Source organism: Pantherophis guttatus, chromosome 9, assembly GCF_059756535.1.
Source record: "Pantherophis guttatus breed Tessera chromosome 9, ASM5975653v1, whole genome shotgun sequence".
NCBI classification, from domain to species: domain Eukaryota; kingdom Metazoa; phylum Chordata; class Lepidosauria; order Squamata; family Colubridae; genus Pantherophis; species Pantherophis guttatus.
The window spans coordinates 30,804,905-30,819,674 of NC_142071.1; the positions used below are offsets into that span (position 1 = coordinate 30,804,905).

Here is a 14,770-nt window from a genome sequence, read left to right on the forward strand (position 1 = left end):
TGTAAATTTGAACAAAGTTGTGTTACTTGGATTTCCCATTCAGGCACCCTTAACTGTTTCAACAACAGATAAAAGTTCACGGAGCTTTGCCTACTTGTAGATTTTCCTCTCTGCTTTTCAGTTCATTTTTTTAAAAATAAATAAATAAATAAATAAAATAAATTATGTTTAAAAGGATGTGTAAATTAGTTTACACTTGTTGGTCTGCTCTCTTTGACATGCCATCTTGCAGTTCTGATTATTCCCTTGGCAATCAAAAAGCAAACAATTACCTACATTTTCAAGCCTCTGTTAAGCAGAAAGAACAGTTAATCATCTTAAATGATGTTGCGTGTTTTGACAAAGGGGCGTTTTCCACCGAAGTATTTTTCTAGTATTTTAGGCAAAATGAAGTTACTGGTGGAAAATAACTGGGGTTTCCCCCTCCCTCCAATTAGTTGAACTTCAAGCACCTTTAATTTAGTCTCTTTTTGTGTCTTCCTCTCTCTTTCTCAGTGCCGCCTCTTATGAGACTATCACAACAAAATCTTCACATCAGATCCCCTCCTGGGTGGCTCTCTGGATAATTAAAGATAGAGTGGGGGGGGGGGTGGAGAGAAACCTTGCACAGGCTAAGCTAAACTTCTGAGGATTGCATTTCTATCCATGGTTTTAACAACATTAGCAAGTAAGATAGGACTGATTTTGCAAAGGTACTGACTATAGACTTTCTGGCGTTTCATGGGAATTATTTTCCAACTCCAAGCTCAGCATACAAGCCTTGACTTACAACTATTTGTTTAGCAACTACTCAAAGTTAGGATGGTGCCGAAAAAAGCGATTTATAACCAGTCTTTGAATTTGTGGCCGTTCCAACTTCCCCAGGGTCATGCCCCATTTGGGCATGAATTTACAGTCGTGGCCAAAATTTTTAGCAAAAGTGATATTTTCTAAAACTAGCTAATAACACCACTTTTTTTTAGAGTAGTACAGAGGTGGGTTTCAGCAGGTTCTGACCAGTTCTGGAGAACCGGTAGCAGAAATTTTGAGTAGTTTGGAGAACCGGTAGTAAAAATTCTGACTGGCTCTGCACCGATCTATTCTCTGCCTCCCAAGTCCCAGCTGATCGGGAGGAAATGGGGATTTTGCAGTAACCTTCTCCTGGAAAGGGGTGAGAATGGAGATTTTACAGTATCCTTCCCCTGCCACGCCCACCAAGCCACGCCCATCAAGCCATGCCATGCCACGCCCACCAAGTCACACCCACAGAACTGGTAGTAAAAAAAATTGAAACCCACCACTGGAGTAGTACCATAAAATTAAATATCAATGGAAAGATAATTTAATCAAGAATGTAATGCAATAACTTTTAGGAAGGATTTGCTATTAGAATAGCAGTTACAGTATTAAGAAGAAAAGTGAAACATGTAGAAAAAATGAAATATACAAAAACTATCACCATATCAGTTAATCCTTCGTTGGGTAACCTTTAACATGAATGACGGCCCTACAACGTCTTCCCATGGAGTGAGCCAAGTCTTTGAGTTCTGCAGCTGTTATCATGTGAAACCAAGATGGAATGATGGCTTCTATTAACTGGGTTTTATTGCTGGGTCGCTTCTGACTAACCAGTTTCTTTAGTCGGCTCCATAGATTTTCAATTGGGTGAAGGTCTGGGCTATTCCTAGGCCATTCCATCACTGGAATAGGATTATTTTGAAACTCCCCCCCCCCAAAAAAAATAAATAAGTGGTGTTATTAGCCATCAAACCTCAAAAATACACTTTCCCCAAAAGATTTCCACAATTTTGGCCACTACTGTATGATGGTTGCAGCATTCCAGGGTAATATGATTGCCATTTGTGAATTATTATTTTTTTTTAATTTTGATTTATATGCCGCCCTTCTCCAGAGACTCAGGGCAGCTTACAATGCGCTAAGCAATAGCCTTCATTCTTTCGTATATTTATAGAAAGTCAGCTTATTGCCCCCACAACTGGGTCCTCAATTTACCTACCTTAGAAAGGATGGAAGGCTGAGTCAACCTTGAGCCTGGCGAGATTCGAACCTGCAGTAATTGCAGGCAGCTGGTCTTAATAACCAGCTTAATAACAGGGTGCCTTAGACCACTGTACTACCAAGGCTCTTAAATTCTCAGATGGCTTCTGACAAGGGAAGTCAATGGGAGAAGGTTTCCTTAAAAATCTAACGTTGGCTTCAAAAACATCGTGATGAGAAGACGCTAAGACGTAGAGAGTGAAAAATCTTGGGTTTTGAAGATAAAATGATTCTACGGTACCTTCCAGAATATGCCAATGAGCAAATATGGTACGTTCTTCTTCCAATTAAGAAGCTTGTAGTCCTTAAGAAGTCGTGTCATTGGAAGTTCTCTACCTTTCATTGCTGCTCTTTGATCCAAAGTTGGAAGAGACTTCAAGGGACATCTAGTCTTACGCCCTGTTGTGTGTAGTAAAATCAATGAAGCCACCCATAAGTGATTGTGTGGCTCAAAGAAGGAGACCTTTCCTGATAGTGAGGACAATTAACCAGTGGAACAGCTTGCCACCATCAGAAGTTTTGGGTGCTCCAACACTGGAGGTTTTCAAGAAGAGATTGGACAACCGTTTGTCAGAAATGGGGTAGGTGTCCTGCTTGAGCAGAGGGTTGGACTAGAAGACCTCAAAGGCCCTTCCGATTCGGTTAGATTGTCATTCATATTTGGTTTTCATCATACTTGGCTTTGCTCTGCTAAATTCTCCTGGTTTTCTGGATGAAGGTCCTGGAAGGAATCTAGAACAGTGGTGAAATCCAATTTTTTTTACTACCGGTTCTGTGGGTGTGGCTTGGGGGCGTGGTGTGGTTTGGGGGGCGTGGCTTGATGGGCATGGCAGGGGAAGGATACTGCAAAATCTCCATTCTCACCCTACTCCTGGGGGAAGGATATTGCAAAATCCCCATTCCCTCCCCACTCCTGGGGGAAGGATATTGCAAAATCCCCATTCCCACACCCCTCCTGGGGGAAGGATACTGTAAAATCCCCATTCCCTCCCCACTCCTGGGGAAAAGATACTTCAAAATCCCCATTCCCACCCCACTCTGGGGCCAGCCAGAGGTGGTATTTGCCGGTTCTCCGAACTACTCAAAATTTCCGCTACCGGTTCTCCAGAACCTGTCAGAACCTGCTGGATTTCACCCCTGATCTAGAACCCTTGTTTACTCAGGGATGTTTTTTTCCTAGCATTTACCTCCCTGCTACCTAGATTGCTCTGTCTAAGCACAAATTCATGGATTTTTCCAAGGAAATCCCGCATCCTGGCAGTTCCGGATGTATCAGGATTTCATGTACAAAGTGGTCCATCAGCCCGTTCAGGAATTCTGGGACCTGTAGTCCCAATCCCTCTGAAGATGCCCAGGTTGGCCTGGAGTGGACCTCTTTCGTAGAAGAAGTGCTTGTTTGAATGCTACGTTCAGGGGTTCATCCGGTGGGCATGTTTTGCCTCCCGAGGGTCTCCAGACGTTACATTTTGTCCAACGTCAGCAGTTGATTGGGATACGCCCCTCGCATCCCCACTGGTCCAAATGTTATTTTGAGTTTGGTTTCAATTTCAACCCCAAACTTTGCGTCTGTGGCTTTGGGCTTTGGCCAAGTTTGGCCCCGTTTCCATGTCTTGGGAGTTGTATATGTTTCCTATCGATGGCAAAGTAAAAACAGCGCTCGTGTTTACATGTTCGGGGATAAATGAGAGAGGGGGGAAAAAACACCCCACCCTCAAATATGCCTACTCTTACACACATAACCCCCCCAAAAAAACCCTTCCAAGTTTTTTTTTAAAAAAATGCATTGGTATTTCCCCCCCCCCCTCTAACCACAGTAAAAAGAACCCTGTGCAAATGTGCACATTTCTCTGCAAATTAAAAGAAGAAGGAGGAGGAAGAGGAGGAGGAGGAGAAGGAGGAAGGGAAAGGGGTGGCTGGGTGGGAAAGAGCCTGATTTGATTTGATTTGAAGTGGGAAGGAATCCAGATCCTCCAACTAGTCAGCCAGTCCACCTTTTCTAGGCAGTTCCGCCTGCTTTTCCTCCTCTTTCTCTCCCCCCCCCCCACACCCCTAAGCATCCTCCTTGGATGCTGCCTATTGCACTGAACTATTTCGGTGGCCAGTCTGGGTGGAAGAATACCGGCGCAGTGCCGCGGCCGCCTCCCTCCCCAAAGCAGGGAGAGCGCAGGGATCTGCTGCTCCTGCCCGCGTGCTGAGGCTCGGGACTGTCACTCATTCTCTGATCAGCTCCCGAAAGCAGCTCGGAAGCCGCTGGATTAAAAAAAAAAAAAAAAAGGAGAAAAAAAACCAAACTAATTTCTCCCTCCCGCTAGCTTAAGAAACGGGGCAGCTCTGCATAGCTCGGTCGGTGGGGCTCTCGGGGGGGCCCATTCTGGACGTTTTTCTTTCCCCCCCTTTTTTTTCCTCCCCCCCTCTTTCCTCCTCGCCTGGCATCTCCCGAGGTGACCCACCCAGGTTCCTAGCGAAGAAGGGGAATTAGAGCATCGCATCTGCAAGCGGTCCAGAGCGAAGAATCTCATGCAGCGCAACTTCTGCCGAGGCGGCCGGCCGGTGACAATGCTCCGAAGCACGGACCTCGTCTGGACTTGGCTTCTTCTGGGCACCGCAGGTACGGCTCGAGCTTTATGGTCTGGATGGGGTGGGGGGGCTTTGCCAATGGGACCCCCGGAGGATGTTGGCTTGGCTGCCCGGTGGCTCCCCGGACGTCTCACCTGGGAGACCCTCCGGCAAGGCGCTGCCTCTTTGGGGGCTGGAGGGAGGGAGAGAGAGAGACCCCCTTGGCTTGCCTCGCCCTTGTTGTCCCCCCCCCCACTCCCGTGGCTTGCTTTCCCTCTGCCCTCCCCGGCTTCGTGCGTGTCTGCGGAGCTCGGTGCCATTGCTAAGGCGCTGGGGGGCTTCAGAGGGCAGAATCTGGGACCGAGCCCCCCTCCCCTTCTTCCTCCTCCTCGCCTGGTCGTGGAATCTTGCGTGGAAACAATGAGCTTGGCACCGGGGGTTGGAGGGAGGGAGAGGGGGGGGGTCCGTCCAGCGGGCTCCGATAAACGGGCTGCAGAATTGCGCGCAGGCAAGGCGACCCCCCGAAAGTGGGTGCGGACGCGGCCGGCAGGCAGGCAGGCAAGGAGGGAAGCAGGGAAGGGCCCGTGGGATGGGGGCGTGGGGGGGGGCGGGTGGAAACCCCGGCGCACCCACCCAACCCAACCTACCCAACCCAACCCAACCCAACTCAACTCAACCCAACCCCCGGAGGGCTGCTCTGGTGGTGCCCCTCTCTTAGCAACGTCGCCCTCATTCAAACCAGCATGCAAAATTTGAGGGATTGGTTGGGACAGGGGTGGGGGGGGGGCTGGATGCTGGGTTGGTGTGGGGGGTGGGGGACCCGCGCCGTTTGACAGGCGAAGCGGGGGGAGGGGGCTGGAAAGGGCGTGAAGCAAGGGCGCGCGGCGGGGGAGACGGCCCGGGCGCCTTTTTTTGGGGGGGGGGGTCTGTGTGTGTGTGTAATGTATGTGTAATGTGTGTGTAAATCAGCTGCGCCTTTGCAAGGGTGGGGGGCAGGTGCAGATGTGGGGCAGGGATTTTGAGCCCCTCCGCGCGCGCGGTGATGCCGAGTCTGGCTCGCGTGCCAACTGCAGACAATGGAGGGAGGCGGCGGCGGCGGCGGCGTGGAGGGGGTTCGCGGGGCCGCCGTGGAAGGGGGCAAGGGCTGCCTTCCCCCCCCCTCCATCCCCGCCCCTCGGGTGACTCGCGGATGATCCCTTCTGCCGGGCGGCCCCGACACGTCTCTCCCCCCCCCCAGCCGCCGCCGTTGTCATTTCCCCGCGTCCAATTATCTGTAATTTAATTCATTAAGCTGGGTTGCTTGCAGAAGCGCACCCCTTGCTTTGGGGAGGGGGCGGCGGCGGGCGACTCCCGGGTGGGCAGAGAAGCGGAGGCGGCTTGGAGTTTGCAAAGAGCTCGGCGAGGAACGTGGGAGGGGGGATTGGGGAGGGGTAGGATAAGGGGGGGCTCCGGGGTCGGCGCCGGCGGAGGCCAAGCGGAGGGGTGGGGGTTCAGCCGGAGGGGGCTCGGAGGAAAGGAAAAAAAAATAAAGACTCCGTGCAAGCGGGGCTAAGGCGAGAGGAAAAGACCCCCTCCCCATTTATGGGGGGCGTGGAGTGGGGGGGAAAGAGAAAGAGAGAGAGAAATAACAACAACAAAAAGGGCTGGTCGGAAAGGATGCGCGCCCCCGCCTCCGCCCCTCCTGGGTCTTGCGAGCCGAGCCAGGCGCGCGCCTCCGCCGCGGGAAGAGCGAGCGAGCCCCGGGCCCGGGGAAAAAAGAGGGGGGGGGGAGAGAGAGAGAGAGGGGCGTTGTTGACGGCCGTCTGGGCCAATCAGAGCTCCGCGGCGCCCGGGCGGGAAATGCCGTTAAGCTCCGCAGCTGCTTTTCTCTGCGCCGCGCCCAGGGTCTGCCCGAGCTTCTCCAAGCGGGCGCCCGCCTGAGCAAAGGCTGCCAGGTCGGCTCCTGCGAGCAGCTGAGCCTCTGGGGGGCTCGGCGGCTTCCTCATGGGGGAAGGACCTGTCAAGGGTCTCTCTCTCTCTCCCCCCTCCCCTCCCCTTCCCAAAGGGTTCTTCTTCTGGACATCAGAGCCCCTTGGCATCCCAAGAGCTGGGCAAGCGAAGACGTGGGCATTTTGCCCTCCTGTCTCTAAGATGCCCCCCCCAGCCCTGAATTGGGTCTCCCCTAGATTGGCCTGGCAACTTGAAGGGCTTTGGCTGGAGTGGTGGTCACCCTCCCATGTGACCCCCCCCCCCCCAACAGGGCCACTGAGGTTTCCTCATATTGCCCCCTTCGATCGGAAGGGCTGGAGAGGGGACTCCCAGTCCTCTTTCCGTGGGCATGGACCCCTGCCCCCAAGTGCCCCTTTGACGGGCGTAGCTGGTGAGGTGGCCCTCCACCCAACTTTTGATGGACGCGGCCAGAGAGAAGGTCCACAAATTGCCCTTCATAGGCAGGTGACCTCTCAACCGTGCCCCTTTCCTTCCCTGGCACACCCACAGCCCTGGTTACTCTACTCCAGCTTGGTTTACCACCTGCCAGGTGGGCCTTGAGTGATATACCAGCACCAGTCTTCCATTCAGAGCCATAGCCAACTTGCAATGTTTTGGTAACTCCAAAGCCTTCTCCTTGCACAAGACTGATGCTTGGTGCACGTCCCACCTGATACAGGTAAGGGCCTTTTGCAACTGTGTGTTGCAGCCACTGGCCTCTGTTGGAATTGTGTCTTATCCCAAAGCTGCTTTTTTTCAAGAGGCAACTGGACTTTTTTCTTTGAAGATGTTTCGCTTCTCATGCAAGAAGCTTCTTGAGAGCTGAAGAAGCTTCTTGGATGAGAAGCGAAATGTCTTCAAAGAAAAAGCAGAAAGTCTAGTCATCTCCTCAAAAAGCACCTTTGGGACATCCATGACCTGGATGATGGAGAATCTCCATAGATATTTGATTGTGCCTTATATACACATGGTTTTAGTCCTAGTTTCTACAGCAGTAGTGTTCAACCTTGGCAACTTGTAGACTTCAACTCCTAGAATTCCCTAGCCAGCATGGCTTGCTGGGGAATTCTGGGAGTTGAAATCCACAACTTTTCAAGTGGCCAAGTGTGGAGACCAGGGGTGAAATCCAGCAGGTTCCAACAGGTTCTGGAGAACTGGTATAGTGGGAATTTTGAGCAGTTTGGAGAACTGTCAAATACCACCTCTGGCTGGCCCCAGAGTGGGGTGGGAAAGGAGATTTTGCAATAGCCTTTCCCCAGGAGTGGGGTGGGAATGGAGATTTTGCAGTATCCTTCCCCTGTCACACCCACCAAGCCACACCCACAAAACCAGTAGAAAAAAAAATTGGATTTCACCACTGGTGGAGACCCCTGGATTACGGCATGAGATTTACTACAGTTCTGGCCAAATGAAAAAGTAGCATTAGCCTCACCACCTATGTCCTCTTCTGTTATTATTATTATTACTATTATTATTTTTTGAGAATATTATTATAACTTGAGAACTGAGATAGGAGCCATCTAGCCTCCTTAGCCATCCACAAGACTTCAAGTATTGATATGTGTTTTAGTTCTGGCTGAGTCCACTAGGAGAAGGGCGGGATATAAATTGAAAAAATTAATTAAAAATTAATTAAATTAATTAAGCTGCCAAGGTTGGGCACCCCTGTTCTACAGTTTACTCTCTGATCATTGTTTACGTGGGCATTGTTGGCATCCTCTTACATTATTTGAGGATGTTGACGATGGAACAGAGTGGCCTGTGTTAAGAGGTCATTGGTCTCCTTGTTGCAAGAAGCTTGATGAGATGAGTCTTCTTCTCATAGTTGACTCTTATCCAGATGCATCTCAGTTGGGGGAAACTCTTGGAGGAATTGTCTTGACGTGTCTTATCATTTATTTGGATTAACGATATTTGGATTATTTTTTTTCCCCACCGGAGGTTGATTCCATTGCTTCTTTATCAAGTCTACCGGAGTTCTTTGATGTTATCTGCTAGTAGGCAGAAGGTGGTTGATAGACTACTTATGGTCTACCTGTGGTAGCAAGAGTTGGCTGCTCATTTGCAGGTTTTGTAAAAATAAATAAATAAATGTGCATCAGTTAGATCTAGCCTCTGGTGGCAATATCTTTTTGCAGCTTTTTTTTTTTAAAAAAATTTGATTTGTAGTTTATGTTTTTATTTGGCTGTTCACCGCCCTGAGTCCTCAGGGAGAAGGGCGGTATACAAATTTAAAAATAAATAAATAAATAAATTTATATGCCGCCCTTCTCCGGAGACTCAGGGCGGCTTACAATGCGTTAAGCAATAGCCTTCATCCTTTTGTATATTTATACAAAGTCATCTTATTGCCCCCACAAACTGGGTCCTCATTTTACCTACCTTAGAAAGGATGGAAGGCTGAGTCAACCTTGAGCCTGGCGAGATTCGAACTTACTAATTGCAGACAGCTGGAGTTAAATTACAATGCATTAGTCTGCTGAGCTATCCAGGCTCAGCTTAGTATTTGTTTATGGTTGATGTCCTAAAGATGTTTTTTTCAGGAGGCAACTGGACTTTCTTGGTTTCTTTTCTTTTGAAGACGTTTCGCTTCTCATCCGAGAAGCTTCTTCCGCTCTGACAGGATAGTGGGGAGCGGAAGGATTTATATTCCTTGCAGAGAGCTGGTCATTTGCATCCTTTTAGAGAGTCGTTGAGGCTACTTGGAGGTTTTGTCTGTGTCCTCAGGGCCACCTGAGTGGTGCAAATGATTCCTGTAGTCTGCCATTTTTTCCCCTCTGGAAATCCATTCCTCCTCTCACCCCATTCCAAGGGTCTTCTATCCCAAATTGTATAGCTAAAAGTCTGTAGAGATTCTCAGTCCTCCAGGCCATAGTTGTCCCAAAAGGGCCTTTTTTTTTTTCAGGAGGCAACTGGACTTCCTGGTTTTTTCTTTTGAAGACTGAGCTGAAGAAGCTTCTTGGACGAGAAGTAAAACATCTTCAAAAGAAAAAAACAAGAAATTCCAGTTGCCTTCTGAAAAATAGCATCTTTGGGACCACCATGGCCTGGATGACTGAGAATCTCTACAGACTTTTATGGATAATGGTACAGGTAGTCCTCAGTTTACAAGCATTTGCTTAGTGACCGTTTGAAGTTACAATGGCACTGAAAAAAATGACTACGATCATTTTTCACACTTACAACCCGTTGCAGTATCCCCAGGGTCATGCGATCAAAATTCGGAGGCTCGGCAACAGGCATGTACTTATGACGATTGCCGTATCTCGGAGTCATGAGGTCATCTTTTGTAACCTTCTGATAGGCGAAGTCAAAATGCGAAGCCAGATTCGCTTAAGAACTGTGTTACTAGCAGTAGCACTTATATACCGCTTCACAGCTCTCTCTAAGCCAGAGTTCTTCAAACTTGGCAGCTTTAAGACTTGTGGACTTCAACTCCCAGAATTCTCCAGCCAGCATAGCTGGCTGGAGAATTCTGGGAGTTGAAGTCCACAAGTCTTAAAGCTGCCAAGTTTGGGGACCCCTGCTCTCAGCAGTTTACAGAGTCAGCATATTGTTAACCTAAGAACTTCCGTGATTCATTTAACAACTGTGGCAAGAAGGGATGTAAAACGGGACAAAGTTCACTTAACTGTCTTGCTTAGCAATTTTGGGCTCAATTGTAGCTCTAAGTCAAAGACTGCCCGCATTGTGTATACCAGGGGCCTGCAACCTTAAACACTCAAAGAGCCATTTGGACCCATTTCCCACAGAAAAGAAAACACCGGGAGCCACAAAACCCTTCCCGTGCCTGACTATTTCTTGAGCGGCCACAAAACTAGCAGGTGTAGCTGAATTAAACGTTCTGTTTTCTTCTGAAATGTTTCTTTTCTTGGATTTTCAGCCTACCGGGGGTTGAAAAGCTCAATAAATTGTGTGCTAGTGGGTGTCACACATTGGCGGTTGTGATGCATATTTTGAGTGACGGAGCCGCAGCAGAGGGGTGAAAGAGCCACATGCGGCTCCAGAGTCGCAGGTTGCTAACCCCTGGTGTATACCAATAAAATACGTTAATCTAGCCATCCTGTTCAGCATGTTATATGTATCGAGCTGTATCCATCGTGCTGATCAATAACTTTCCACAATATGGGCAAATCAGAAAGGTAATAGGAATAAGATGCAACTGTATCAAAAAGACACTGTGGTAACAAAAATTGACAAACCTAAATAAAAATGTTTTTTTGCTATAATTAGGCAGACAACAGCTCCTTGAAATGGGACACATACATTGTTGCATAAGCTTTTGTGGAGCCTATTCTCAAAACACAAAATATGTTACCGATCACTGAGTATCTTTTCCTTGGCCTTTGTTACACTATCTCATTTCGTTGTGCTCTGCACTTACACAACCAGTAATGTACTCTGAATAGGAAGTACATTCCTATCCACATCCCCAGGAACCTACTAATCTACAAGTAGTAGATTGATTGTATTGTTTGACACTGGTTTTCATTCATTCCAAATGATATTGTAATTATAATATTGTTATTGTAATGTCGGTACTGACAAGTCAATGCAAAATACTTCATTCTTCGTCTTTTGGCTGTATTGTCTCACTGCTTCATTTGTTGTCAAATAAAAGTTGTACATTTTGTGTATGCTATCGTAACTGGGTACGTCTAGTCTGATGAAAAGAAGGAGTAGGGGTGACATGATAGCAGTCTTCCAATATTTGAGAGGCTGCCACAAAGAAGAGGGAGTCAAGCTGTTCTCCAAAGCACCTGAAGGCCAGACAAGGAATAATGGATGGAAACTAATCAAGAAGAGAAGCAACCTAAAACTAAGAAATTTCCTAACAGTGAGGTCAATTAACCAGTGGAACAGCTTGCCACCAGAAGTTGTGGATGCTCCAACACTGGAAGTTTTTAAGACGATGTTGGATAACCATTTGTCTGAAGTGATGCAGGGTTTCCTGCCTAAGCAGGGGGTTGGACTAGAAGACCTCCAAGGTCCCTTCCAACTGTGTTATTCTAAATTCTAAATCCAGGGGTTTCCATGGAAAGATTAAAAAAAAAACCCAACCCATTAAAACACACACAAAAAGAAGCAGAGGTTTGATCAGTGAATAAGCCATAGGGTTCTGATATTTTCAGGGATGGAGAATGGGACATCCTAAAAAATTTTAGGGTGTTTTGGACTCTGAGACTAGGACCCTCATCACTCTTGGCAGGATGGTGAATGGAAGAAAGACTGTGCTACACAAGATTGGCCTTAACATGACTCAACATGGAAGTGTTGAGTGCGGTGGGGAGAGAAAAAAAATCCCAGGTTAGCACTAAGAATTGTCAACTTATTTTTCTTCTCGAAAGGAAAGCTAAACACAGATTATATGCACTCTAGAGAGGTGTCTGCTTCTAAATGCGTCAGCTTCAAGATAATTTTAAGAACTAGGAATCTAGCTGATAACGGCAGAACCTTTGTAGGACAGGAGGGCTAGCCGATGTGAGGAAAATATGCAGGTTGAGATGATTCAATTTTAAGGAATGCTTCTGTTCCAGGGTTGTGAATTGTTCAGGGAGTCTAGACAAAGCGAAGCGTGTCTTTTGCTGCAGGGAGTTGCCCCCCCCTCAAGCTCTTGGAGTTAGCATGCTTCTCTCTGCTTTTTTGTCATAGTTTTTGGGTCAAGTGAGAAGCTTGGCATAGGACTTGGGTACATTGTGTTTTGTCATAATGGTGGACACACCGATGTAGACACAAGATACGGTCCTGGGTTCTCCTAAAAATTAGCCATGTGCTCAGGGTTGAATGTGGGTCCTTGTGCTTTCTGAGCTTGGTGGTTTTCCTACAGACGTTTCATGACCCACGTTTCATGATGATGTAACTTAGTTGGGACATGAAATGTCTCCAAGAAAGCAACCAAGCCAGGGGTGAAATCCAGCAGGTTCTGACAGGTTCTGGAGAACCGGTAGCGGAAATTTTGAGTAGTTCGGAGAACCGGCAAATACCATCTCTGGCTGGCCTCAGAGTAAGGTGGGAATGGAGATTTTGCAATATCCTTCCCCCAGGAGTGGGGAGGGAATGCGGATTTTGCAGTATCCTTTCCTGCCATGCCCACCAAGCCACGCCCACCAAGCCACACCACGCCCACCAAGTCACGCCCACAGAGCAAGTAGTAAAAAAGTTTGGATTTCACCACTGAACCAAGCGTCCCTCAGATTACTATGGGTGTGAGAGAGAAAGTGGGGCCTGGTTGGATGGCACCATTTCTCCCATGTTTCTCTGTCTAGTTCCACCATTGTCCTTATGTTGGGAATGAAGTCCCTGTACAATGTAAGACTTACAGCAAGTTTACAGAGTTTACAGATTAAGAGTTGGAAGGGACCTTGTAGGTAATGTAGTCCAATCCAGTGGTGAAATCCAAATTTTTTTACTATCAGTTCTGTGGGCGTGGCTTGGTGGGTGGGGTGTGGCTTGGTGGGTGTGGCAGGGGAAGGATACTGCCAAATCCCCATTCCCTCCCCACTCCTGGGGGAAGGATATTGCAAAATCTCCATTCCCACCCCACTCTGGGGCCAGCCAGAGGTGGTATTTGCCGGTTCTCCAAACTACTCAAAATTTCCGCTACCGGTTCGTCAGAACCTGATGGATTTCACCACTGGTCCAATCCCCCACTCAGACCGTACATCATTTCTGACTGATGGCAGTCCAGTCTCTTCTTGAAAGCCTCCAGTGATGAACCTCCCACAACTTCCAAAGGCAACTTCTGTTCCATGGGTTGATTGTTCTCGCTGTCAGAAAATTCCTCCTTATTTCCAGGTTGAATCTCTCCTTGATCAGTTTCCATCCATTATTCCTTCTCTGGCTTGTTCTTCTGATGTTGCCACCCCCAAATCCAACCGTGGCAGTCTTAACAATTCACATTGTGAGGAGTCACCGTCTTCATCTTACTTTGGGAGACTCAAGAACGCATGTAATAGACTTGCTAAGGGTACTAAGGATTGTGCGGTTGTGAGCCTACACACTTCCTGAGCAGAAGGCTTTTTTAAAAAAAACGGAATCACGTGAAATGGGGCTGGGGTTGGGGGGGAGGAAAGAAGGGAAGGAATGATATGCATAATAATAAACAAAAGTATTCGGAGGATCCTGGTTTGAAGGGTGCTAAGCCATCTGTCTTGGGGAGGAGAGGGGAGGGGATGGCTTCAAAGAGAAGAGGGGAGGGGAGGCAGAGTAGCAAATGAGCACCCTCTCAAGGTCACGATGTAATTAAGACAAGACGTCTGACTTATTTACAGTAGGGTAAAGAAAGCAGAAACCTCGATGGTTATTAGCTTTGATGGCAGCGTAACTGCCTTTGGAAGCTGGGTGATTGGTGACCCTTCTTGTAGAGTTGGTTGCCCATTGTGAAAACTCTTCTGGACGAGAAGGACCAGGGGTCTGGTCCAGCAGGGCAGTGCTTACGTAGTAGCCCTATCCTTCAATAGGAGACAGAAGATGATGTGATAGGGAAGCCCTCAGTAGGACTGTAATCTCTGCTAGATGCCCCCTCTTGTCCCAACAGCCTTTCAAAACCATTTCCCTTTGGTTGACCTGTGTGTCAGGGATACTGACACCCCCAAGGTAGTTTCCTGAACAAAACAGAAATGCCAGCCTTTAATTTATGGATACAGCAGATGGCTCTTCTCTTCCCATCTTCCTGGAATGTGTTCTTAACTAACAGAGATATTTTTTATTTATTTATTTTTTCAGATTTCTATACCGCCCTTCTCCTTTTGGACTCAGGGCGGTGAACAGCCAAAAGTAAAACATTTGTACACAAAAGTTAAAATAGATTTAAAATAATTAAATAAAGTTTGGCCCATAATTTAAAACATTTCAATTCAAAACCAAAACCAACCATAAAATCAGGACAGCCCGGCTAATTGAAAAAATAGGTTTTAAGGGCCTGACGAAAAGTCCGGAGGTCTGGGATCACTCGTATCTCTGGGGGTAGATTGTTCCAGAGGGTAGGTGCCACCACAGAGAAGGCTCTCCCCCTGGGGGTTGCTGGCCAACATTGTCTGGCCGACGGCACCCTGAGGAGGCCCTCTCTGTGGGAGCGAACTGGCCGGTGGGAGGCAATTGGTGGCAGAAGGCGGTCCCGTAAGTACCCCGGCCCTAAGCCATGGAGCGCTTTAAAGGTGATCACCAACACCTTGAAGCGCACCTGGAAGTCCACCGGAAGCCAATGCAG

The 14,770-nt window shown here is 48.0% G+C and overlaps 1 protein-coding gene across 6 annotated transcripts in view; it reads left to right on the forward strand.

Annotated features, from left to right (window-relative positions):
* Positions 1 to 3,968: 3,968 nt before the first annotated feature.
* Positions 3,969 to 14,770, forward strand: part of NCAM1 (neural cell adhesion molecule 1) — a 192,155-nt gene continuing 181,353 nt past the window's right edge. For 3 of the 6 annotated variants that reach the window (XM_034425251.3, XM_034425254.3, XM_034425255.3), the window contains exon 1: positions 3,969 to 4,645. In XM_034425251.3, coding sequence (XP_034281142.2) covers positions 4,555 to 4,645 — 91 coding nt within the window. In that variant the 5' untranslated portion in view covers positions 3,969 to 4,554. The remainder of the gene's footprint in view (positions 4,646 to 14,770) is intronic. The other 3 variants (XM_034425247.3, XM_034425256.3, XM_060695025.2) reach the window with 1 other exon arrangement.